This window comes from Ceratosolen solmsi, unplaced genomic scaffold (genome assembly GCF_000503995.2).
Source record: "Ceratosolen solmsi marchali unplaced genomic scaffold, CerSol_1.0 scaffold1, whole genome shotgun sequence".
Classification (NCBI taxonomy): domain Eukaryota; kingdom Metazoa; phylum Arthropoda; class Insecta; order Hymenoptera; family Agaonidae; genus Ceratosolen; species Ceratosolen solmsi.
Window position 1 is genome coordinate 3,432,343 of NW_011948415.1, and position 27,522 is coordinate 3,459,864.

The following is a 27,522-nucleotide window of genomic DNA, read 5'->3' on the forward strand; positions in this document are numbered from 1 at the left end:
GTTTGACGTTAGATGGCGCGTCCATGATGTATTTGAAAGAATAGTGATAAATCGATAAAAGCGACACCTGTAAAGTACAGCATACAACAGTCGCAATACACAATATTAAATAAATCTAATTTTAGAATATTTTATTCGTAAATTTCGAGACAGTGGTCCCGGTAATTTAAATGCAATTATTCGTCGGTCTAGGGGAGTCAAAATTTATCTCCTCGATGGCGATATGCGACAAGATTGGACGATCGAAAAGATTTTAAAAAAAAAACAAAAAAAAATCAAAAAATAAAACAAAAAAAAAACAAAAGAAAAAAAAACGAAAGAAAAATAAATAGATAGATAAAATAGAAAATAATAATAATTGCATTCATGGATGGGGAGTGTCAATAAACATAAAAGTGATCATTCGTGCGATTCTTCAACATTGATTAAAAGACGACCAGTCGTTATTAAACGCTGATGGCCGGTAAAAAAAAAGCATGATGTGTGCAATAAACGATTACGATTAAAAATATTTGACGGAAACGATCTTGAAATGACTTAATACAGAAAGAGAACGACTCTGAAATGGCAGAGATGAACTAATGACTCGCATCTCGTTCCGCATGCTTAAAGGAATCAGCGAGTGAGTGAGCGAGCGAGCGGCCGTGCGGCCGAGTGTGTGCGACTAAGTAAGAGAGAGAGAGAGAGAGAGAGAGAGAGAGAAAAATGCGTAGATAGACGGCTATTGGACAACACGATGATCGTGTGTCGTAAGATGCATTTAAGACATATTTTCCAATATTTTTCTAAATTAAACTTTTATTATTAAAAATTTCGTCATCGGACGAATAATGAACGATCGTTGGCATTGCAGAGCGTGTGGAAACGAGGGGAGATTTTTAAATGAAGATCTAAAAATTGATTAAGGATGCATATGGATTAACGAGTAAAATGGCAGTTATGAAACTTTAAGCGATACCGAACGAATATAGATGCCTCGGATAATAATTGTGTTAGTACCTATTAAATAGCTCATTCGTTTAGTATGCAAATACTATTGATTCTAGTATGCATGTATGACATACTTTTTAATTAAACGAATCATTATGGCCATAAAACAGCGGTAGATAATGTAATTCGAAAATCGACTGGTGGAACAGCATTTGACATGTGTAAAAATATGCGCATAACTAAAACTCCAACTCCTTATTCCGTATTATCTGTTTACTTTGCATTATAGATAAAAGGCCTACATGTTTGTTGCACTATTCGTAGAATTAGCAACGCACTCGCATTGGTTGCCGTTGCTGAAAATAATGAATTCGTAGCATCGGTTTTAAGCTAATTATATCGGGAGGGGAGCGATTGCAATGATGCGTTGCATTGTACGTCGGAGGCGAAAAGTGATTCTGTCAGGAACAGTATATTGAGATTGCAAATACGTATATTGAATTTCGTGTAAATTTGAATGGTAATTATCGTTGCGCTCAACATAATTGCCGGCAAGAGTAGCGCAATGCGTAAAAAGCATGTACAACACGCAAAGCCCATATTGCACGAATTTATGCGTTACGCGCATAAGGGGAGGGAAGCGCAATTTTTGCATTCACCTGCCCCTAATTTGCAGTTGTGACAAACACACAAAATAAACGGTCCCTCTGGAGGTACACCCTGTGCCTCTCTCCTCCTCCTCCGACGCCACATCCTCCTTCCCCGTCAACCGCTATTATTGAAAAGAGCGAGGATAGATTTGCGAGCCCGTATAATCATCTAATCCCGACGTGTTTTGTCGGGAGGGGAAGGGTGACCGGTCGATTTGCGGCGGTTCGGTGGGAGGTGGATGGGGAGGGGGAGGGAAAAAAGAGAAATAGCATAGATCGAAGCCTCGAGTGTAACGATTCTAACGGTACATCTTGGCTTGGCTTTTGCGTAATTTACATTCCACTGCGAGTGCGGCGAGCGGTAAAGCGAGAAAGAGAAATACTTCGTAGGGCTGGCGGGTGGAGGGGTTGTCTGAGGGATACGATGGCAACTGGCGGTGGGGTTGAAAGAGAGTGTGATATATATATATATATATATATATAGTTTGATACATAGATAGAGTGACAGAGAGAGAGAGAGAGAGAGAGAGAGAGAGAGAGAGGGAGAGAGAGAGAGAGAGAGAGAGACGACGACGACGACGACCGCGAGGGAAAGAAGGATAGGTCGGGTAAGATTCGATACACCGATGCACTTACGATAGCTCGTCGATATGGAGAGTAATGTAGCTCGATGCTAATCGATGCTTGTGTACGTCGGGACTGTGTCTGTGTGCAGGCCGCGCTCCTCTCGAGAGGAAGAGAGAGAGAGAGAGACAGAGAGAGCTCAATCTATTCTATTGCGTTACACAAGTTATACAATGTGCTAGAAACGGAGGAGAGCCGAGAGATAGATTATCGGGCGGAAGGAGGCTGGAGGTCGGGGCGCAATGCTTTATTAGCGGATCCATTGCCGTGCGGTCCAACGCCATTTTTTCCTTTTCCACACTTTCCACCACGAGCCCGTAGTCCAACTGCCGTAGATACCCGATTGCCTCTCTCCAGCCGCTCGTCCTCTACTTCCGCTCGCTCGCTCGCTCACTCCCTTCTTCTCCTCCTCCCTCGGGCCCCCGCCCCCCTCGTAGTCCATCTCGTCCGTCACAGTCAACGGCTATTCGACAGCCTCGTTGCGACCATTCTGAATTATCAGTGCCGATTCCTCGGGAATTTTGACCTGACACTTGGATAAGCGGCTCTACTCTGCTTTTTGCATTCTTGCACGTCCTCGCACATTTTCTCCTTGTCGCCGAGTATTTTCTCTTTTCTCCCATATACATCGCAATCCGGCTTCGTTACCTTTCCACTCGTCGCCGGCATTAAACTTTTCAAATCTATCGAATTCCCCGCTTGATAAGCAGGACGCTCCTTCATCCATCTCTCCCCGAATTCATATCGTCTTTCTACACATTTTTTATATCGGCTTTCTCACGTTTGCGTATATCGCAATCGTCAAAGCGCCCGCGAAGACCCACTGGAAACGTTATGACAGCGCCTCCGCAAATTATCGAACGCCCTTGAGATCATGGAGGCGAACGAACATTATTATTGGAAATTTAACGACGTTTATTAAACGGCCTTTGCCGCGGTTTTAGCGCGCCCAATTATCGAGCCGCCGCCTCGGCTTTTCCTTTACAATATGACAAAAAAACAACATGTCCGGCTTTAATGTCTTTGGCTATCGAGCGGCCTTTAAGTAACAACAAGCGGCAATCTGTTGCAATACGATCGCTTTTCAGTAATAATTGTCGTTTCGTACTACTTTAATAATATCATGCCCGGCAATAAATCACGTAGAAATACATTTAAGCGATTTTGACGCGTGATGGTCTTTTGATGCACTCGGCAAAATGGCCATAATGCGACAGGTGCAAGGTGCTAAGCACGGAAAAAGCTCACTTACTTTACAATGGTTTCGCTCACTAGCGTGGATGCACATTCTTAAAATATACGACCCATTAAGCTAATTTCAATGCGAATTGCGCTTAACGGGAGAAAAAAAGAGGAGGCGATTAGGTAGGAATGAAATCAGTTGCCACGTCATGTAAGCGAGTTTCTCATAGCAGCTCTCGACATTCTAAAGCCCCAGAGGAAGGAAAACGATTAAATTATTATTATCGTTATTATTATTCGTTGATCCTATACTGCAGCCACTGCCGCGTTCGTTGTTGCAATTGTCATTCTTCTTACTGTGGCAAAGACTCCTCCCCCCCCCCTCCCCCAACTTATATATTTTTTTGTCGATACAGGTGTTATCGACATGGGCAGGATTAAGGGGACGCGCACTTTAGAAATTAAAGGAGCGGAAGATCGATTGTTCCGCCGTTGAATAGTGCGTGCGATCGGGGCTCTGATTTTCTGATAAAAGCCACGACGTGGGGACCAAAGATGAGCTTTGGAGCTGAGTTAGGAGATGAGCCGTGAGATGCATGCATAACCGGATTTAAGGGTGGGGGTGGGTGGGTGGGGGGGGGGGGGGCATCGGGGGAAAAAGTGTTAGCGAGGCGTCGCGATGATCCTAGTATCGATGCATTGGTCGGACACGTGGAGGATTACTCGATCTCGAGGTTTTGCGAGAATTTGGCACAAATTCAGCGCAAAGCGGCTATGGTAATGGATCTATGCCGCTTTCGTGGGAGAGACACGATTAATGATTTTTATAAAAATTTATTCGAGTATCGGGGGTAATACTTTGTACTGGCTGAGTCGCAATTTGGTAAATTGTCATTGATCAAGTACTACTCAGTGTGTAAATGAAGTAATGATTGTGCGGTTAAGTAATATTGGGTGATATTTGAAGTTTATGCGAGATAATAGGAGACGCAAGCTTCGAAAACTTGTCGAGTAGTTAATTGAATTATGATATTTGATTTGCAAGCTTGACGATATCGAACCACTGGGGTACTTAATTTACATGTTCCATTATAAGTGTTGGTTTTTTTTTTTTTTTTTTTTTTTTAATACTATCCAAACGATACGTTTGCTCAGTCGTATTCCAACAGGTATCGATCGAAATTGCCATTACCCAGTATGAGAGAAAAGGAAGCGTTATAATCTCTTTGCTTTAAAGTTTAACCAGAGATAGACCGATATATTTAATATGGAACAATGAATTCTGCTTTTGGTGATATTTTGTAGTTTCAGCCAATCGTGGGTGTGTGTTGAGGTGTCGCTGAAAATTACTTTTACGCATCGTTGCCGTTATAAATATCTTTGGTTGAATATCCGATTACACGTTTAATGATGTCATTACTTCCATTTTTACACTGTGCTTTGTAGTGATATGAAATTAATGGTAAATATGAAGAAAAATAAACTCGTCGACGTGCAATAATTACACAGTGTAGATTTTAAAAACTTTACTAATTACAGACTAAATATTTCACGATGGCTAATGGGAAAACTTACAATAATAGTCATTATAATGATATCACATTAAATATCCAGTTCTACATAAGTAAGTGTAAGAAAAATGCTATTGAAGGCATTGGATATATTACATTGGTTATTGCACGTGAGAAACGAATGTGAGAGAATTGGAATTTTTTATTTTCGCTTATATTTCATCTGTGTTCGCGGTGAGAGGAAATTCTGCCATTAACTTATCAAAATGTTTTTACTCTGTCAACAAACAAATATTTTCGAAGCGATCATTTTTATTACCTTACGAATTCAATGTTCTTCCAGATTCTTAGCCTATTAGCTTTCGAAATGTCAAGATCGTAAACATTATTTCCCATTAGAGCACATATTTATCTTAATTACTTTAAAAATACCAACCGTTTTATTGTATTGAAAAACAAAAGATGAAGAAGAAGAAGAATAAGAAGAAAAACAAGAAATAAAAAGAAAAAGAAAAGGAGAAAAAAATAATAAACAAAGAAAAAAAAAACCTTTAAAGCTTTATTTAAATCGGTATGTATTAAACAACAGAAGAGTCATGCTTAAAAAATGAAATTGTGAAATGGCCAATTAATGTAGAAAGTTTGCGCATAATAAAAATTAAAATAACAGTTTATATCTTGAAATGTAGCTAGCGAGATACATTAGCTCCTTATACTATAAATATAATTAATAAAGAAAGGAGAAAATGTAAATGAATTATTTATTCATTAAACGAACTTCATTGTTATTTAAAATTCAAATATTTATAATGTTCATATTTATTTTACTTTTCCCAAGTATACGTATGACAAATACATTGATGTAACGACACTTCGGCTTCTGAAGAATATCAATTCCTGGTAACATTTGTAACTCATGTTTATTGAATAATAATTTAAATTATATGATCTTGTAATATTAATAACTTTTTATGATTTTCATAAAAGAAAAATGAAAAGGAAAAAATGCAATTAAAGCTGATTATGTCATCTATTGAAACAGTCATGAAGCAGGCAGATACCATTCTATTATGTAAATATTAAAAATATTTCAAACTATTGCTCAATCAATGATAATTATATTGAATTAGTAATTTTATGAATTTCATAGTTTGAACAAATCATCCCAATAAATGCGACTATTGATGGACTCGGCTTTCCACGCAATAATGACTCTTGCAATTTGATATAATCGTAAATGCATTTGTGTCTACTTCTTGATTAGCGGCTCAAAGCTTCTAAATTAAGTCTCCTATTTTCTATCTAATAATTGCTCTAACCTTTATAACCTTGTCATTATTTATACAAAAATACTCTAGACAATGGTAGGGCCTTTGGTAATATTCTTATCGTTCTTTTTTTTATATTTTTTCAATGGTGTTTGGAGCGTCGTCCGATAGAACGAAATAATACTTTTCACACCGTTGGTTCGACCTTTTACGTTGTGCTACGATTATCCCAACTCTCTCTCTCTCTCTCTCTCTCTCTCTCTCTCTCTCTCTCTCTCTCTGCCTCTCACTCATTATTATTGCCAGTAGTGCTGTACATATTTCTTACATACATACTTAAGTCACAATTAAGATTTTGCATAATAAATTCTATTCGTTGTCATTGTGGCGTTTGACAATTATAAAGAAACTTTATTTGAAACGCGCATAAAATTCTCGATATCCATTGGTTTATCGTGTGTGTGTGTGTGTGTGTGTGTGTGTTTTTTTTTTATTTTTTATGTGTAATTGTAATCGTCGGAATTTTTTGATGGAAAAAAAAAACAACAAGAAAAAAGAAAAAAAAAAAGGAAACGAATTATATGAATTTTGATAATGAATACGCAGACAAGCGTATAATGGGAGATGCCTCGCCAATGAAATTGATTAGAATAATTGTAGGATTTTTCTTTAATGATCGAGCCGAGCAATTTCGTTCCGGTGAACTTATGGATAATTATTTAATATGCATTATGTTAATACGCATAAAAGGCAGCACGCGCAGTAGTAATAGCAGTTGTAACAGACAGTACGATTGATGTAGAATAGATTTGCGTGGAAAATTTTTACGAGTATATAGAGACTTTTGGGAGGCGCATAATGTACGAATAAGCCATTGAAACAAATAACGATTGGTTTTGTCGTTTTCATTGTTTGATTGTATTTTTTGCTTTCTTTTTGTTTTTTGTTTTTGTTATATTTAGCGTTCGGTAAGAGAGACAGAGAGAGAGAGAGCAATGTTGTAGGCCATGTGAGGTAGCGCGATCTATTACTCAATTGTAGAATGTATTTGTTGAATAAGCCGTTTGTTCGTGAGAATAATTTAATTTGAAATTATTAGCATTATCGGCGAATCGCGAATGATTGATTTTTCGTACATAGGCTACTTTCCGCGTATCTCAAATAGGCATCGTTACTGATTTACCAACTATAATCACGCCAGCATTATACAACTTGTAATTTGACAAGAGGTCTTACCATATCACCAGTTGTAGAATTTCCTCCAAGTAAATTACAACATATTTAGTTCTAATTACACGGTAGAGCAAACGTTCATCGCAGCCTACTGCAATTATCATTATAGGCACCGCGATGATATTAGAATAACGTGTGATATTATCGATTACAATAATTCATTTATTTAATTAATTAATTAATTATGTTTTTATTTATTCATTTTGTCATTAATTTGAATGATTCAAGGCTCCCCAGATAGTAAGAGAAGGATAAATCTTGGTAAAAAAGCGCAGTAAAATGTTGTTACCTTATTAGCCAGTATTTTGAGAAATTCATGCGCGTAACTATTACACGTTGACAGGCACGCAATATTTTTTTTCTGGTAATTTTATCATAATACGACCATAATATTGAATATGTTTAGCACCCATGAGCGTCAGAGATTTCGCAAAATTCTTGTAAATAGGATGATCGATTTACACTAGTTTTAAAGTTGGACATTGCACTATAGAGTATTGGAAATCGTTTTTTTTAATTATAATTGACGTTACATATCGACGACATTCGAGCTACTCCTAATGCAAATAAAGAGTGCAAATACGTTAATTAGCTCGATTATGGAGAGGCAGATACATTATGGCCTTAGTCGATAAAATTGAGAGAGAGAGAGAGAGAGAGAGAGAGAGAGAGTGTGTGTGTGTGTGTGTGTGTGTGTGTGTGAGGGGGGGGGGCAAACAAGAAAGAAAAAAGCAATAAAAACTAGAACGAAAAAGCAGTAATTGGCAGCGAGCAGTTACGGAAAAACAAAGTTTATTCGACCTTCGCAGTGACATCTTTAAATTTTACGACCAGGAAAATTATTAGCTTTCCGAGCTTACCGAGCATTTCCGACAACTCCACTGTGCATCAGCAATGAAAGTTAAAAATAAACTCAACAATGAGCTAGGGGAGTACGTCGCGCGCAACAATAAAAGCCAGATGCCATCGGGATAATTCGCGATTCGGGGATAGCTTCATGTTTTTCAACTCCCGCGCACAATGCCTTGCCAATTGAACGGCGGCGGGGTGGGGAGCGGATTCGCTGCACTTTCGACTCGCGAAAAACGCCGTGTTTTTCCCATTCGAGACGCTCGTCAACGTACAATGCAACCGATAGGACTGCAGACAAAGCGAAGGTCAGCGATGTATAATAATGGCTCTTTAAAGCCTGTTTACTCGCCAAGACTCAAATATTTATCGACAAGAACGATTTAAAAGGAGAGTGGCATTTGCCAGAGCGCAAGCCGCTCGAGCGATCCGCAGTGCGCGGCGCGCATTACATTAGAGCTGCGCGCGGCCTTACTCATCGTTATTGCGACACTTTAGGGAAGTGGGAGCAAAACAAAAGGAAACGACTGAAATGAAAAGAAAAGGAAACTTTCCGTAAGGCGCGCGCGACGCTTATTGAGGAGGAGGCTCGAGTCGCGGGGGAGGTTGGAGTGCGCCGGTGTCGCGATCCGCGCACTAATAAGCCGCTCGTTAGGAGCGAGTAGTGGGGCGGTGTGGGATGGGGACTTGGAGAGGGCAGCGAAGGGCGAATATTGGTAATGGCACTAGGTTGGCCTTATTCGTCAAGGATTAACCCAGTTTCGCGGGGGAGCCGATAAGAAGCCCGTGAAATGTAGGTTGCAACCACACGGGGCCTTTTTCCGCAGCGCCGTGATATCCTACGCTTAACTGGTATCCGTCATGCGAAATTTGGTGGGCAGCGGCCCAATGCCCGCGGGGCCGAAGGAGGAGGTGGTAGCGTTAGCGCGAAAATCCATTGACAACGTCGGGCGGCTCAGCGTAGAGACAGCCACCTTGGAGACCGATGGATAACTAATTACATACTCGGCTCGGGCGGGACGATCATTGCGCAATTGCGCGCACGGATATAAACGAGGATGGGCCGTTTGTGGGCGATCTTAGGGGGCCCTACGCGCCCCCACCCGTGACGGAGGTTGCGGACGACGACGAGCGACTGCGAGCGACTACGAGCGACGACGGGTGATGACGGGTGACGACGAGTGAGGACGGGTGAGGACGGGTAACGAAGAGTGACAATGGATGACGATCGGTGATAACGGGCGACAGGGGGTGGGGGTGGGCACGGGCGTTGGGGGTCGGTACGATAGATGCGGTGGTGGGTTAGGCGATGTGTGTCTCTGTGTGTGTATGTGTGTATGTGTGTGTGGGGGGGGGGTGTTGTTGTTGTTGTTATTGTCACGAGGCTGTAGTTCGCCCTATCCGTGATTTTCCGATTTTCCGCGCATGCATCGCACGCGCCTCCGCGTTCCCTTCCTTATCTAGAGCTTCGCTCGTCTCTTTGTGCGACATCGACAATGGGAAAAGCAACGGGCGCGTCACCCCTCGGATTCGTCACCCGAGTGGCATTCGGTCCAAGAAAGAAAGAAAACAAATAAGAGGAGTTTCGTCGTTGTGATTTGATTGTCGCTGCCACTACTGTCGCTTTGGGCTGGGAACGCTCGTGATTATGCGCCGATCTGCCACCGTCGCCGCCGTTGTCATTGCGCCTCGCCATGGGGAGACCGCGAGAACCTGTCGGGAGGTGCGAATAAAATGCAAAGAGACATGGGGGTAGGAATGGAGGAAGAGATAGAAAGCAAGCGGGAACCTACGAGGGTGTTAGCAAGGGCGGGTGGGTGGGCGGATGGGCCGGGGTGACGAGAGCGCCGAGGTACTGCGTAAATAGCGAAGCTCTCGGCGCTCAGCTTTGTTTCGTCACATTGGCATCGCGGCGTCGCTCCAGCTGATGGAGTAAAATGTCCTCCCCACTCGGCCGCTCACTCGTGCCTGCGCTCTTTAAATCCCGAGGCTGCCGCGAACCAACGTGCGTGCGTCGTCTGCCTCGGTGTTTGTGCGCCTGACGTGTGGGTGCGCGCGCGCTCCTCTCCTCGCTCTTTCGACGGGCCGAAAGTCTTTTTCCTTTGTTCGCGGGACTCCGCGCGCAGCCCCGCCCCCTCAACGCCAGCCACTGCCGGGGCAGGCGAACCCGTGATTTTCCGAACCGCTTTTCCGTCTCGGTCCCGTTCCCGGTAGCCGCATCGTTGCTCTCGACGTCCGTACGAGGGGAAAGTTCTCGAAGAGCCTGCGTGTGTCGTCATCGATAGCAGCCAGCTGATGCGAAAATGGCTGCCGCACGACGTCAGCTGAAACTCAGCGCGCTGTCGGATGGCTCGTCCCTCCGTCAGCCTCGTCGTCCTCGAGGCTTGCCCTATTAGCTTCGAGCGGCGTTCACCGGGGAGCGAACGGGGCGCGCAAGACTCCCGCGAGTAGCCGCGCTCAGCTGTCGCGACCGATAAACAAAGGAAGCCAACTCCGGGTGCGCGACTCGAGCGCATCCAAGTGGCCGCTCGCGCCGTAAGGGAGACCCTCCATCTGTTTACAAACAAACAAAACGGGGGGAACGGTGCGCAATTGCAACGGACCTATGACAATGAGTCGGGGGGCTCCGCTCGGCAACAGAGTTGCGGAATCTTCGACTGAGTGGGGGGGTGACGTCGAACTGGCCTCGGTGAAAAACCCGCGGGTCGGAAAAAACCGTGGCGGCGGGAGAGGCACGCGAGTCGGCCGGAAAACGAGGAAAACGAGACAAAGGAAAATGCTGCGCCGGTGTTCGTTACTAGGTGGCGGCGAACCCGTGGCAGGGAGGTGCGCGGGGCATGGCGAGAGTGGCGCAAAGGGGGGGAGGGAGGGCCACTCGGGGCCGAGTGAGTGCAGCGCGTTGCAGCGGCACTCGGGAAAGCGCTCGCGTCGTTCTCAGATGTTGGACGGTCGGCCCCGAGCGGGGGCGGCGGGGGCGGTGGCGGCGACGGCGGGTGCAGCCGCCGCTGTTGCGACGAAGGGCGTCGCGGTGGGGGTTGGAGCCGCGAGTTAGCAGTGGAGGTTGGGTGGGTTGAGGGGCTAGGAGGAAAGAACATGGCGAATGGGTTGCCGGCGAGGCTCGCTCTCGAGGAAGCCCTCGGCTTCGTCGAGGCGCTCGGTTACTCTCGGCGATACGCCGGCACCACGTCCCGCTCTCGCCCCCCGGCGACGTCGGCCGCCTAGCTGCGTCTCCTTCACGAGTCGCACCGCGTGGGGAGCTAGGGGTGGGGGCCCCGGCCGGCCAATGGCCGTAAGTAGGTCAGAGTCCCGGTCCAATGGGGTTGCGAGGCCATGTCACGTGGCTTTGTTGTTATCTATCAGCTGTTTTGCCCGGGCGGGTGCACGGCCGGCCGGCGGCGAAAGGGGCCGCCGTATCCCCCCGTCGATACTGCCGCTTGCAAGCACCGTCACGCTCCCACCAGTTGGCGGTCCCCGGGCTCTCCCCCTTTCGCTCTCGTGGTGCGCGCGGCGGCTACGGCGGCTCAGGCAGCTACGGCGGTTACGGCGGCTACGACGGCGGAATCCGAGGCCTCGAGCCGCCGTTGCCACCGCCACCGTTACCACTGCTGCCGCCGCCACCACCACCGCCACCGCCGCCAACGCCACCGCCGCCGCCGTCGCCGCCGTCACCGCCGTCACCGCCGTCACCGCCGTCATAGCCGTAGCCGCCGTAGCCGTAGCCGTAGCCGCCAGTCGAAGCTTCTCTCGGCGCGGCGCTCAGTACCTCCCGGTTCGCTCGCAGTTGTGTGTCGCGTTACGGATCTCGAGACTCCCAGGCGCACTTCGCGTGCACTCGCATTGCACGTACGCACGTAGAGTAGACGTGCGCGCAGCGTTCGGCGCGTCCTCTGCAGGCAGCGCGCGCACACGGAGGCCCACCGCCGCGGGCAGCGTCCAGCGTTCAGCGCGTTCAGCGTCCAGACCTCCGGGTCCGAGGACAAAAGGCCGGGCCCGGGTGCCGGCGATTATGTTGCCGGCGGCTAAGCGCGCCGTCCCCAACAGCACCGAAGCAGCAGCAGCGATCGAGCGCGCGCCGAGCCCCAAGCGGCTCCGAGCTCCCGCGTAGGAGCGCTCCCTCCCCTCTCCTTCACGAGGCCCCGTCGCACCGATAACTCAGCGGAGGCCCGTACCGGCCAGTGTCCCGTTAAGAGCACGCATCCACTCCGCCCATTCACCGAGGCCAGGGTGCGGAGGGCCCCGCGCGGGCCCTAGGAGCACGGCGGGAGCGCGCGAGCGGAGACCTCGGAGCGCCGTCCCGCGGAACCGCCCCAGCACGGAAGTCCCGGGCCAGCAGCAGCCGGCGCCGAGGCGCAGGCGACGCCAGCAGGCGCTGCAACATCAGCAGCACCCGCCGCACCAGCAGATCATGTCGACGGGGAAGCGGCTCGCGAAGCGCAGCATCATCGGGACGCGCGTCTGCGCGCCCGGCGACGACGGCAAGTACTACTGCGGGGTCATAAGCGCGGTCAACACGCCGGCGTCGCCCCAGCAGCCGGAGCTCGCGGGCCTCAGCATAACGCCCAATACGCGATACTCGGTGAGATTCGACCCGGTGCCCCAGGGCTCCAAGACCCCCGACTCCAAGAACGAGTACTCGGACCGGGATCTTATAGGACCGGGATTCGGCAGCGTCACCGGGGCCAGGCTCGTCGCCGGCCAGAGGGTCTACCTCACCTACAACGGCCGGGAGATCCAGGCTGAGGTCACCCAGCACAGGGAGCACCTCGACGAGGTGGACGTGCGCATCGCCCCCTCCGGACAAGAGGTTAGTACCGATGCGCCGTCCGAGGATGCGAGGAGGCCAGGAGGCCGTCCATCACCTACCCGGTTGTCCCCAATTCGTCGTCCTCGCGTAAGCAGGCCGCTGGTCGTCACCGGCCTCGCCAATGCCCCACCGAGCAGCCCCTGTTGCCCGTTCCACCTACCGCCTCCTGGTTAGACCTCGAGGAGACACGGGTGCCGGGTACCTCCGGGGCACTCGCGGCTGCCGGGCCGCGCGCGCTCGCTCGCCCACCTTCGATCGGCCAATTTCTAGGTTATGCGTGTGCGAGTCGAGGCACGGCTGGGAGGAAGAGAGCCAGACGAGCTCGTGAAATCGGCTCGGGCGCAGTTGCATTTTATGAATTATTAATAACGAATGGGCATTGCGACACGAACTCGTACTCGTATTTCAGCGATGTGCGTCTCGTCGCCGGGCCTTGGCAGCGCGGGCTGTTAAAGTCGCGAGCCGTGCTCCGTAATTTAAAACCCCGAGGAAAAGCTGCGCGTACGGAGAAGGCATTTAAAAGAAGACCGAGCCAAATATCGTATAACTGATGCGCGCCTCCTCTTCCTGCCCCCGTCCCCCGCTTTTTTTCTTCTTCTTTTCCTTTCGTTTCTATTCTTTTTCATCGCGGTCGCGCCCGCTTCCTTACTCTTATTCCACCGATGCCACTTTACTGGGCTTTTGGCTATTCGTTGCTTTCCCACTCACTTCTTCTGTATTTCTTTCACTCTTTTATTACTCTTTTATTTCTCTCTCTCTCTCTCTCTCTCTCTCTCTGTTTCTATATCTATCTCTATCTCTTCCTTCTGACCATCATTGTTATCTCTCCTCCCATTCTTTCATTTCTTCCATTCTTCCTCTCATATTTTCATCCTCTCCTCCTCATTTCCTTGCTTCCTTCCTTTTTTCTCCCTTGTTTCTTTCCTTCCTTCTGTCCTTCCTTCCTTCCTTCCTTCCTTCCTTCCTTCCTTCCTTCCTTCCTTCCTTCCTTCCTTCCTTCCTTCCTTCCTTCCTTCCTTCCTTCCTTCCTTCCTTCCTTCCTTCCTTCCTTCCTTCCTTCCTTCCTTCCTTCCTTCCTTCCTTCCTTCCTTCCTTCCTTCCTTCCTTCCTTCCTTCCTTCCTTCCTTCCCTCCTTCCTTCCTTCCTTTCTTCCTTCCTCCCTTCCTTCTTTTCTTCCTTCCTCCCTTCCTTCCATTCTTGCTTACTTCTGCTATTTCTCCTAGCCCCCCCCCCCATCCTCCCGGCATCCCTTATTCGCGTCCAATGTCAAATTGCAACGACGAAGCTGCGGATGCCCTCTCTAAATGCATCATCTCGCGTTGACGTGTCCGCGTTCTCCGTGCACCTCGTCATTAATTAGCGTAAATCCACTGTTCGTGGTAGCATAATTTGGTCATTGAAAGCTTATGGATTGGTAGCGCTATCATCGATCGATCGATTTTCCAAGCGTCGATCGAGTGATCTATCAGATCGTATCGTATCGTATCGCATCGCATCGCATCGCATGAAATCGCACCGAGGAGGAGGCAACAGTGGCGGCGGTAGTGATCGTCGCGTAGCTCGGCGGCACGGACGCGCCGTCGATTGGAAATTTTAAAAATGCTCGGCGTCGACTTTGATGATCGTATTTAAAAATAAAGGAAGCAATGATGGAGATGATGCACAAGGAAGAAAGGCGTCTCGGCCTTTGCCGTGCATATATCGTATGCACGCGCCGGGCTACTCCTGGTCCGCCCCCCCCTTCTGCTACTACCACGCCCCTCTCCTTCCCGTCACTAACGCAGTAGAGCGACCGGTGCCGCGCGTTAATCAGAAAATTTAATTTTCCTGACCTCGTTCCCAAAGCGTAGTTGGCCCATTTTCGTCGTGCGCATGTGCACTGTCTTTCTCGTTTCCCCTCTTCGTCATCACCACCTCCTCCTTAAACGCTGCTGCTGTTGCCGCCGCCGCCCCCGACCTCTCACTCCCTCTTATTCTCTCGTCCCCTACCTCCCTCTCGCGGTCTTTCCCTGCCTCTCCCCGACGCCGATCCCGCCTTACCGCCTGCTCGGTCGGTTGCGCTCTCTCTCTCTCTCTCTCTCTCTCTCTCTCTCTCCCACTTACTACACACTTACTCTCTGTTGCTCTATTTCTCTCTTTTTTAATTCTCTCTCTACCTCGCTCACTGTCCGTACATCCATCCGTCCGTCCATCCGTCCATTCTTCGCTCGCTTCGTGGCCCTTTATCTATCTCCCTATATTCCCAGCTACATCACCCCGTTCTACCATTCACTCCAGTTCTCTCTCTCATCTCTGCTGCCCCTCTATGGGTGTCGCGCTGCTCGAAAGAAGATGCAAGCGCACGCTTGCGAGCTCTCGATCTTCGTACTTTGGGTGCGATGCGCAACGAAATGGGCGAGCTCATACGTCCTCGTTGTATGTGTGTTCCATTTTTGATCATCTCTTTCCGAGTCACGGCAAGATTCCCCCAATTGCCACCCCGAAGCCCCAATGACGATTCGCACGAGCCGGACCGATGACAATCAGACAAAGAAAGAGAGGCCGAGAGAAAACTTGCATAGAAGCGTTTTAGGTCTCTCCGTAGTAACCCGTCCCCCCTACCACTTTCCGCGAGTACTTTTACCTAAATTTCTCGGACCTTTAACATAGGTTTAATATTCCTTTCTACACAGCATAGTTCATCTTTCATTTTCTCTTGTATAATCCTCTCTCCCCGCTGCTCGACGTACCGACGACACCATCACCGGTGCTGTCACTCGTCCTCGCTCTACGTTTCTAATTGCATGGCTTAATTAGGAACGCCCGCCCGAACGATTTCACCGCTCGATTGCTGCCTAACTAAGCAAGTGCTCGGCAGCTCGTTCCTCGCACCTTTGAGGCATCAAGGCATCGCTTTCCACTATCGCCTCGCGTTCCCCTTTGTAATCGCCCTCCGTACCTTTGCCCCTGCCCTCACCCCTCGTCCATCATCGCGATCTTTCTTCACGAGATTAACGTCGGAATGCCTAGAGCACGTAATGCAACGGGAGTGTCTTCATCGCGGCATCACGGGACTTCGCAACGCGATAAGCCCTATCCCGTTACGTGGGCGCGGCCCGTCCACGTGGACGTCGAGAGGCCCGGCACGGAAATATCCGGGAGGTGATGAGCCGGCCGCCAAAGATAGTACGCGAGCCGGCCGGCCGGCCGGCGGCCACATCCTCGATGCCGCTTCACACCGGGACAGGCACCTCGGTATTGCGTAAGTCGCTGGATCGTCTTCGCGAGTCGCTCGTGTCGGCTCTGCTGGCGGCGGCGCCGCAGTCGTCGCGCACTACGCTCGTTATTACGCGCGATTCTGTTGCGACCCGACGCCCGGGACTCGTCGGCGATCGCTAAACCCACCCACTTTGGAACGCGCGATGGGTCTTACGATATGCCCCTGCCTGTCCGGAGTCGCGAATCCACGAATCGATCCTTCTCCGCTCGCCGCCCATGACGTCCCCCTAACGAGGTCTATCCTTGAAATTAAAGACATAGATCTATCTCTACGCGAAACTCGAAGTTACTTACGTAAGCTGGACGAGGATTATTTGCGGGCTACAGGAGGAGTACGGGGGTGGTCAGTCAAGTGGGAGAGAGTGTCGTGGCGGTGGTGGGGGGGGGGCACTTTGTCCATATGCCGGTGTACATTATACAATGCGCGCGTTGAACGTACTTCTAAAAATAAGTTGTTTTCGTATCCGATGCGATATATTGCGCGCGCCTTTTTCCGCGGTCGACTGGAAAATCTCATTGGCCGCAGAGGCTGCGCGTCCATGCGTGGCGGCGGTTTATCCAACACCGCCATCCCCCGCGTCAGAGCCCTGGAGAACGCGGGAAGGAGGTCGAGCGACGGGCACGAGCTGCCTTGGATACCTCGTCGTGGGAGCGCCCAATAGAGAGCGTCTTTGTTCTCTCGGGTAGTTAGAGTCAATGTTAAGTTGCTTGTCTCTCAGTCTCCCTCACCCTTCTCTTGCACTCTCTCTCTCTCTCTCTCTCTCTCTTTATCTATGCATCTATCTATCTATCTCTCTATCTCTCTACCTCACTATCCCTCTACTTCACTATCACTCTATTTCTCCGTCGCTCTGTCTCTGACTTGCACCACGTCACACCCCCTCCGCTACTCGCTCTCATCCTATCGCACCCTCTCTCACTCATTCTCCTCTCCCATTCTCCCACCCTCGACTTCTTACTCACACTCTCGCTCACTTATTCTCTCGCTCTCTCAAATTCTCTCACTCTCTCTCTCTCTCTCTCTCTCTCAAATTCTCTCACTCTCTCTCTCTCTCTCTCTCTCTCAAATTCTCTCTCTCAAATTCTCTCTCTCTCTCTCTCTCTCTAGCTTCGTATGGCGCTATTTCAGCTGTGGCTGCTGTGGCTGCTGCTGCGCCGATGCATTCTCTCCCTCTCTCTCTCTCTCTCTCTCTCTCTCTCTCTATACCCCCGCCGCCCAGCTCTCCCCCCGTGACGCAAACTGGGTCAGATCGACGTAGGTCGGTCGCGAGCCGATGCAAAAGTGAGAGTAGGCGCGCGGCTCTCTGAACTAGAACGGATTGGACGGCAGCCGGCCTAACGTCATCTTGGAGGCCAGCCGGCTTGTCGCGAGCTAGCCGCTGCCGCTAATCGCCGCCTTCCGAGCCACTTTCCCATCCACCCCCACCTGCCCCCGGCCATTGTCCGAGGAAGCTGTGCGCAGTCTTTATTTCGGGAACAGGTGCTTTCGCGCTTAGAAATAGTCTCTTGGCGACGTGCCCGCCGCTACTCGTCGAGTCATAAGGATACGCGCCTCTTAAGCCCATCGCGGCGTATTTAGCGGCCCGTGAGATGTTGCACCGCCAGCGTTACCAACCCCCGGGTCGTTCCTACTGCTCCTGCTCCGCTCAAAATCGGCAAATTACGAACCGCTTCGGACGCCAACACCGAGCAATGCGGGGCGCGGCGAAGGTCGCGGCAAAGCCTCGCATGCCAATCATCACCCTGGCTTTAGGATATTGTCGACACGCCCCCGCGACACCAGGGTTTCGCACGGACGCTGCCTCGTCCCAGTTTCACTGGAACATGAGCGTCGGGCGATCGGCCGACCAAGCAGACGCGACGAAAAAAATTGTCTCCGTGTCATTAACTCGAACGCGGCCAACTAAATGTCTCGTTATTAAAGTATATTGAAAGTTCAATGTCTTTGCGGTGTTTTAATCGAGTGATTTGGGGCTTGGGTAGTGGCGCGGATTAGCTACGCTTTCACTGCTCCACGAACGAGCGCGTTCGGCCCTTTCGTTTAGCGCAGAATGAGTTGGGTCGGTTCCCGGCCGTGGAAATCGAGGCCTGGATAAGGATTAGTAAGGAGAGCCGAGTGGGTCCGTGTGACTTATTTGAATAACGGCGAGTCGCTCGTTACGGAGCGCCGTTACCCACTCGGTCGGCCTCGCCTCCGTTTACAAATCCTTTTTTCACCTCTCGAGCGAATAAAATATTCCGGGAGCGCGCGCTCGTTCTGAATTTCGTAAAGCGCACGTAGTACGTAAGTTGCATCGATTCGTAATATCTTTCCGTCCGTGGCTTTTCCGCATCGCAATGCCGTGACGAGGAGGTCGCGCACGCACACACAATAACCGTCCCTTTTACGGAGCCGCGTGAAAGTCTTGGCGCTGGCGAGGCGCGCGCGCGCATCCAAAGCGAAAAATGCCCCGCATTGGTGCGTATATGCAAGCGCAAGGCTGCGTTGCGCAACGCGCGAGCGATGCTCGCGTTATCTCCCTCCCCTCCGCGCGCGCGCGCTTATGTGGAAATCGGCCGCCGCGCGCCGCAATGTCATTTGGCCATTTTTTTTTCTCTTTACCGAATGCCGCGTCTGCGCGTTGGGTATTGACGTTTTCAAGGCCGGCGCTATTTTCTAGGAAAAGTTACGAAGTACGCTCGACTGGAAAAGGCATTGCGCGTCGCCTCATGCGCCGAAAACAGTGCGACGAAAAGCTCGACGCCGGATACTTGCATGACCGTCGCTGGGAGCATCGGCTTACCATTATCGACGAGAACGCTTTCACGAGCCGCCCTACTGCACGCCCACGCAACACCACCCAACCCGGCCCCGTTCCATCGCATCCCGGGCTATTGTTTCTAAGAAAATATCGCTTCCGTTATGCAAATCCGGTGCTCGAATGCACCGCGCGGCCGCGCTAATCTCCCCTCGGACAAAGCGACTCGCGTCCGTATTCGCGTGCCTATAGCCGGCTTCCCGCCCCCACCCAACTATCCCTCCTCAGCCCCATACTCGCGCGCACGCTCAGCCACATTGGAGCAGGTGTGGAGGCGCGAGATTGGCATAGACCGGCCTCCGGAATACGATCACCCGATCTGCTCGAATCCAGCTCGGGATCTCCGCATGGTTAGAGGGTGTCCGCGATATCTCTCTCTCTCTCTCTCTCTCTCTCTCTCTCATTCACTCATATTGTCGGTACTCCGTACGCTGAGGGATCGCGAGCGGGAGCCGCTCGGTACGCAGCAGATAATGTCGAAAGAGCCGTTGCTACTTTAATGCCGCCTGAGTAGCTGTCGCAATCGTGTTAATGCGCGCGGCGCCACTTTGTTGCCACGCTCTCGCAGCTGCGGAAAAGGGCTGGAAAAATCGGGGCCTTTTGTTAGGCATCCGTAGCCAATTGGGAAAATGCCCGAGGCGAGCATACGAGTCGACGCTATCGAGTCGGAATATCGCTCTCGTTGCACCGGACAAAGACCGATATTTATGCTAATGCCACTGACCCAATTTGGTTTTGCGGTGAATAAGCCTTTTCTCGCTCGTTCCCCAAGTTCGATCGCGATCGCGCAGGACGGGATAACAATGACGACGTAAATCGCGGGCAACTGCATACTGTGCAGTTGCACTCCGACGCCTGACTGACCAAGGGCCACGACCTCACGATTCCCCATCGCCTAGGCTAAATCGGGATTCTTCAAATTTTAGCGTGTAGCCAATTGTCGGGGGCCGAGTGCGTAACATCGTCTATCGATCACACCAAAGTTACCCGTCTCTCCCTCTCTCTCCTCTCTCTCTCTCTCTCTCTCTCTCTTTCTCTCTCTCTCTCTCTCAACGGCATTTCGCTTTTAATAGCACGTGCCGTACGCGATAATTTAAACGGCCGCTCTCTAGCTGTGCTTAAAGTAACGAATGCCGTATTGTTCCTCCTCCACGGCGACTTAGCGTAATTAAATCGCACGAAGGTCATAAAACGTGAAATGCATGCGCACGATCCTGGCGTTCACCGGCCGATTTGGCGTATTTAAAGAGGCGTCGCGTCCAGTACACCTCGCTTGAGTACAATTGAGCAAGGGGCGGCTGCGGTTGGCCGCGACGAGGGCTAATAGCGGATAGTCGAGGGGATGTAGCAACGAGGAGAACGAAGCCGGTGTGACGAAAGTGACGAGGTAGATCGCGTCACTGTTTAGAAATCGTTGTCGTCTCCCCTCGCCAACGAAATGCAATTCGCCAGGCAGCGTTTGCGAAATCCCGAGCCGCTCGTGCCGAGATCCTTGGCCGACCGGCGCCCCTGATACTTCTCCGCTCCCCCACTGCACCTTGTCCCATACTTCTAACTCCCTCTCTTGCTCCCAGACACGTCTTGCTACGCTACGAGGAAGCAGCTTTAATAGAAGAGTCCCTCTTTCACTCCCCCCCCCCCTCTCTCTCTCTTTCTCCCGGGTTCTTTACACATTCGAAAAGAGCACAAGGGAGCAGCATCGTAGCAGCCGAAATTCAATAGGACTGACACCGACAAGACCCGAATTGCCGATGCGACGCCGCACCACGACGATCCCCTTCATATATCGCGTCGCGAGTCGCGAGGTCACGTTCCTACGACGTGCATCCCGAGCGTGGGCCCGCACGCACGTAGCCGGTCGAACGCGCAAACTCATTTTAATAACGGTGTCGTACGAACGACGTCCCCGAGCGGAAAAAGTACGCTCGTTGGCTTCTGCTTAACCCCTCCCTCCTGCCGCCGAGCTTTTCCTCCAAGCGCCAAAAGAGAGCCGGAAATCCGGCTTTGCTCGCGCGGCTGTTGACGCCTTCCGTCCTCATGTTTTTAAATGCGAACCTGCGCGGGCCCCTCGCGCACCAGAACCGTTGTGGTACACCATGGCGATCGCTTACGATCCACGGACCTCCTTCCTAACTGTCTCCAGTCCCGAGTCGTCTCGGGGCCTTGCGCAAGGCCCGCGACAACACGGTCATCGCACCTCCGTCTCGAACTCTCCCCTATCCCCTTGCTCGCGAACCCACTCAGACCGCGTTCTCGGCCCGAGTGTCCCCGGGCATCTGGTCCACCGCGATTCCAAATCAGCTGGACAGTCGCGAACGAATCGGAACGACCTTGCCAATCGCGCACGGCCTCGACTTGTCACCTCGGATTCTTATCCTCTGCCTCGGCCATCGTGCGCAGCACCGACGTCTCGGAGAAAGCAGCTAATATCAACGGTTCTCGAGTAATCGATCTCGCTCCTTTCTCTTCTCGCTTCCTTCGCAATAACCTGCCGACGATATACCGCGGCGCATTTAAATGCCCCGAGGCTAGGAAGCCTCGGCGATTGCGTGTATAGCAACTGCGTCGCGGCTTGGATCGCGTGCGTCGATGTTCCATTCGTCATCAATGTTTACTTGGCTTGGGCCGTGAGGCCAAAGTTCGCGGGCCCCGTTCGAACCCCTAGGTGCTAACTGAGCGCCCGCTTTTGGGACTTGAGAGGCGCGCGTCCTCGCCGAAAAGCTCGACCATAATCATCGAATGAACGTTCAATATTTCCAATATGGGCCGATTTGTTGCGCGTGTGCGAGTTGTGGGTGCGAGTGCGGCGCCGGCCGGCGGTTGTGCGCGCGCGCGCGCATCGGATCGACAGCGACGTCGAAAGGAGGTCAGTGTGTCGGGCCGCGTATGTCCGGGGTACGACGCTAGTTGTGCGTGTACAGTATTTCCCTTATGTGGCCGCTCCGATTGCGCAATTTCGGCGCTCGCGCTCCGTGACGTGGCCAATTCAGCAGCCATTCCGTGCACCATATGGCTGCTGGAGGAGCACCCGTGGATGGGGCCCGCGAAGCCACTGAAACCGCGAACGGGGTTGTCGGTGGGTGACCGATGGCGGGGCAAGTTTTACGGGCGTGGGACGGCGGCCGGAGGGCAGGATTTTGGGAGTCGCGGATCGACTGTTTGTAACGATCGCTTCGCGACATTCCGTGAGAAGACCGGCGATTCACCATCAGGCGCGCTTACCCATACCGGATTGCCCGGTCTCCTTAACGTCTCCTCTTCCTCCCCCCCCCCGTATGAGCGATGGATTGTCCCCTGTGAAGCCGTTGACGGAAAGTAAAAGTAGCCTTGCGCTGGGCAACGTAGAGGATTACGCGAGCCGCCGAGAATAGGTGAGAGCAGAGATCGAATTTTACTGGTGCAGCCGCGAGGACTCAAGGTCCCCCGGACAATGCATGCCAAGATAAGCATCAGCCTCCCACCTGCCGTCGCCTTCTCCTCTCAAGCGCCCGCCGCCGTCGTCGTCGTCGTCGCGCCGCTACTCGCCGACGTCCCCGGCGTATACCAGTCAAGCCATTAGGAAAATCTTTTTATCGAGCGCGTTCGCGCACGCTGAGGAAAATTTATATCTTTATCAGAGGGATAGAAGTCTCTTTTCAACTAACTCATGTGCCCTCTCACTCATTCTCTCTCTCTCTCTCTCTCTCTCTCTCTCTCTATCTTCGTCTGTACCCCTGTCCCATCTCCCGGCTGCCCTCCCCCTACCACCTCGCGGTACCGTGACCGCGCACCAACTTTATCCAGCCATCTATCTCGCTCCCTCCAATTTATTTATTCCCGCGTTGGCATTGTTTCGAAACGTTTCTTTAGCGGAGTTGAAAAGAAAAGAAATAAGTTATAAGTTGCGCGTGTTAGTAGAAAGACGATGAGCGTTGAGCAAGAAGGAAAAGTAAGAAGGCTATCGGAAAACAAAAGTGAAATCTTCACAGATCTTGCTCTCATCTCCTGTCCCGTCCCGAGTAAACTTTTTAATTAGGGATGGATTGTGCTCCGAGCGTTGATTTTGTTCAACGTATTATCCTTGGTTCGCCTTACCAAGGATCCAGCCAAGCAGCAACTCGACGGGCCATAATAATCCGATGAGCGTTGTACGTTGCTACGTTTTCCACGCTGATTTATATATTTACGAAAACGCTCTTACCGAATCGAGGCAATTAAATCCGTAAAAGTTATGCACAACATTTCGTAATTGCTTTCCAGCGATAATTTTCAAGTTATGACATTCCATTTCGCTTGTACAAGTACAAGAAATTTTATGCTAATTTATTACAACTCTGCGTTGGCTTATACAACAATCGCGACTCTAGCCGGCCAACCTCCTTTCCCCATTAAACTCCTCCGAGGTAGATAGTCGAGCCGATATTTCAGTCGCGAGATCCTGATGCGAGTCTGGAGAGGAAGAGGCGAGCACGGGAGAAATCCCGTTGGCTCGCATGGAGGAGTAGCCCCGTACGGCACTGGGTGATCTCGGAGGTGAATGAAGACACGAGTTGCGACGCCTTCGCGGCAATGTGGCCCCTTTCCATCCGACGTCTAATCGTCGCGACAGTGCGCGCGCCTCTCGAAAAGAAGAGAGAAAGCGATATGCAAGCGGAGAATCCCACGCGCGGACACCGCTGCGATAAGATGTCGACGACGATGCGCTCGAGTAGCGGCTGGGGAGTCGACGGGGCCCCGGATTAGCGTGCGCGCCCTCCTTTGAGGTACGTTCGACCGACAACTGCCCCATGACCCAAATGATAGCCATAGGAGTCGTAGCTCTGTTGGCTCTCGAGGTGAAAAGTACCGGCGGATTCCGAGGAGAGCCCGAGTAAGAGCGAACGCACAACTGCGCGTTATAGGTGAGAGGAAATTTCACTTTCGCTCGCTCCCACATATAACTTACGGCCGTCTGTGGCACTCTACACTTGCGACCGCGACAGCTTTCATATATATCTTGGGCCGCGCCTCTTATAACTATTCTCACTCTCTCTCTCTCTCTCTCTCTCTCTCTCTCTCTCTCTTTGTGTGCGTGTCTCAATTATTTTATCTATCTCTATCTCTCTAATTCGCTTGCAGTCGTCTTGTCTTACAAAAGCGAGCGAAGGCTCGAGCAGCGAGTTAAGGGACACGGCGAGCTAGAACGAGCCTCAAGGCCGCGGTCCGTAGACCCAATTAGTCGGCGCGCACGAGGACGAGTTTCAATTTTCTTTGGATGCCAACGCACCGAGATGACGCTTCCCCATCTCACTCGCACTCTTTAACGTGCTAAAGCTCATAATTCAGCACGCTCCTTCCCCCTCTCCTCCCTCACCGACTATCTTTCCATCTATTCATACATCAGCCCATCCATTCCTCTATCCGTCTGTATATATATATATATATATATATATATATGTTTATCTATCTATCTACCTATCTATCTGTATATCTATTTATCTATCTATCTATCAATCTATCAATCTATCCATCTATCCATCTATCTATCTATCTGTCTGTCTGGCTAGCTGTCTGCCTGCCTGCCTGTTTACCTACTTGTCCATCCGTCAATTTGTTCATATCATTCGCCCTTCCCGCCCCTCCCCCTCTCGCAACAACACTTCTGTTCATCAGCTATCTGTGCAGCAGGCCAATTTTTTTCCTTTATTCACCGCTACGACTGCACTCGCGCGTACACGAGGATAGATCGGAGCGTAACGAAGGAGGACGTGGGATCGGCGCTAACTTTAACAACTGCTACGGCTGCAAGGACGGAAAACGCGAGTCTTTTTCACTCGTACCGTCGAGGGACGAAGTAACTAGCGCGAACAAACGCTAAAACGGGAAGTGGAGAATTGCCTCGCGGTCGTTCCTCGGAGGTGGCAAATTGACGCTCAACAGTTAGCGGAGGAGAAAGCATCGTTGACTCGCCACTCGTTGGAATCGCATTTACCAGTTGCTGCAGCTGATGAAATATGTCTTATCAGTGCGTCTCGCTGAAAATCTGCCGAGCGATTATTTTATCGGTGCAAGAACCCGACGTTTCGCGCAAAGATCGATGCACGCTCCCACTTTGGCGAAATATTTCCGACGATTGCACTCTCGGGCTTCGCGTTCTTTATCGAATGAATAGAGCTCGAGCGACGATAGGCTCGACTACTTTCGTTTCGAGTGGAAACGGCTCATTGTCGCGTGCAACGCCAATAATGCCGCGCGTCCCTCTTACGCACAGCGATTGTTCGTAAGCCGCAGATTGAAAAAACAAGACAATTGCGCATCGGCCGCTGTTAAATTCAATAAACGTGACAAATACAATATTACTGGAAGGTTCGTAGCGAGATCCTAGGAGGGGGTAGATGGAGGTAGAGACTTACGAGATACGAAGGTGGATGTGGGATCGAGAACGCGAGCAAGTGCGAGGTTGAATGTCGGCACTCGTGTCGCTCTCGGCGATGAGCGGCTCCATAAAATTCCTCGAGCGCGGTTGCGCAAAGTGCCGCCGGCGTGAATATCGCGGAAGCTCGCCGCTCGCGGCGACTGCCACATGGAAGCAGAACTGCAGCCTCAGCCGTAATTGGGGTTCTTGGTGCTGGCGCAGCGGAAGCGAAAAAAGCGGGGAAAGCCGAGAAATGGAGGAGCGGACGATACGACGACGGACGGCTCGCGTGCGCGCGGCCAATCGGTGACGTCAGCATTGGCTTCGACACAGTGACACCGATTGCCGGTCCCCTCGCTCGCGGTTACCGGCCGGCAACTTCGAGCCTCCTCTCGCGGCTCCTTTTTCACCGCCCCCGCCTCGTGCCTCGCAACCCGAGTCCCCCGGATTGCCGTTGCGCAATAACGAGTGACGCTCTCGACAGCTGTTTGACATCGTCCGTTAGATGCGCGCGGCTCGATCGACAAACGGTTTTGGGGGTGGTCACGGGGGTGGTACGCCGATGGGCGGAGATGGGTGGGGAAATGGTCGTCGCTTAGTATTGCGCTCCAGTCGAAAATCGCGGCATTACCAGCGAAATATAAGCTTGAGTTGTTATTGACGTGCGTGCGTGCGTACGTGGGTGCGTGACTGCGCGACTAGCTTGGGACCCCGTGAGTCTCCGACTTTAAGGAACTTGCAATTCAGCGGGGAATAATAGGATCGAAGGATCGAGGCTAATCGTACGTGTCGCCAATGCACTTAGTCTACAAGTGTTTTTCCATATATTGCATCGAACGTACGTGAGTATTGGTATTGAGATTTGTGGAAAGGCGATAGAGCGCCGGGAAAATGAAATGCAAATCGCGCGGCTTGCGAGCTGCTTTTGTTAAATCGGCGATTGAATTTTCTTGGGTAGTGTTTTTGAAAAACGACTAACTAAAGTGCGCGGAATTCCCGATAAAATTGTAGTTGCACGTTTAGAAAGCGAATGCTCGGCCGTCACTGCTCGTGGAAATTGAAATTGATTGAGAATTTGGTGGAGAAGTGGTTGTTAAATGAATGTTTATTGTGAGATGTGAGGGGCACTTTTACGTTCCCTTGTCAGGAGATGTTTTTCTCTTCTCTTCTTCTTCATCATCATCATCGTCATCATTATCTTCATCATCATCATCATCATCATCATCATTATCGTCATCATTATCATCATCATCATCATCATCATCATCATCATCATCATCATCATCATCATCATCATCATCATCATCATCATCTTCATCATCATCATCATCATCATCATCATCGTCATCATTATCTTCTTCTTCATCTTCTTCATCTTCTTCTTCTTCTTCTTCTTCTTCTTCTTCGTTTCAGAGGTCCATTCTTTTTTCTCCAAATAATTTATAGCCAGCGAACAATGTAACGTTATGATCGTCGTATTACTACCGCTTCTACGTATTATCTACCAAGTGAGTTGGCGCAGCAAGTACTTTTCAAGGCGACAAATCGGAGCGTTTATTAATTTTTGAGATATCATTGGAGCCAATCTCGAAAACGTGTTTTAGCGATAAAACGCGTTTACAGCTTCAAAAACATCTCGAGTCGAAATTATTTTACTTGTGATTATTTAGTTATGCCGGCTTTAAGCACGGAATACATTCCTCTTTCTCAAAAATGTCTTGCTGGGCCAATAAGTCATATGCTGTCTTTGGTTTCTCGATTTTCTTCGTTATCTTCGACAAGAGCAGCTCAATCGACTGGTTGATTTATACTTTGCAGTTTTGTCTCAAAATCCGCCTCATTATGCCCAAAATAATTTGTTATTGTAGACGATGTAAATAATAATAATAATAATAATAATAATAATAATAATAATAATAATAATAATAGAGATCGTTTATAGAGAATTGGCGATGGGGAAATAATTGGTGGCCATTTCAAGTTGTAATCGAAAACGTTTTTCAGAGAGAAGTATCAGCAGCGAAGTAGGTTTAACGACTCAT

General features: G+C 50.2%; 1 protein-coding gene across 1 annotated transcript in view; it reads left to right on the forward strand.

Moving 5' to 3' along the window:
* The first annotated feature begins 12,189 nt into the window (after positions 1-12,189).
* Positions 12,190-27,522, forward strand: part of Glut4EF (Glucose transporter 4 enhancer factor) — a 91,673-nt gene continuing 76,340 nt past the window's right edge. The window contains exons 1-2 of the mRNA XM_011507638.1: positions 12,190-12,295; positions 12,342-13,051. Coding sequence (XP_011505940.1) covers positions 12,653-13,051 — 399 coding nt within the window. The 5' untranslated portion in view covers positions 12,190-12,295; positions 12,342-12,652. The remainder of the gene's footprint in view (positions 12,296-12,341; positions 13,052-27,522) is intronic.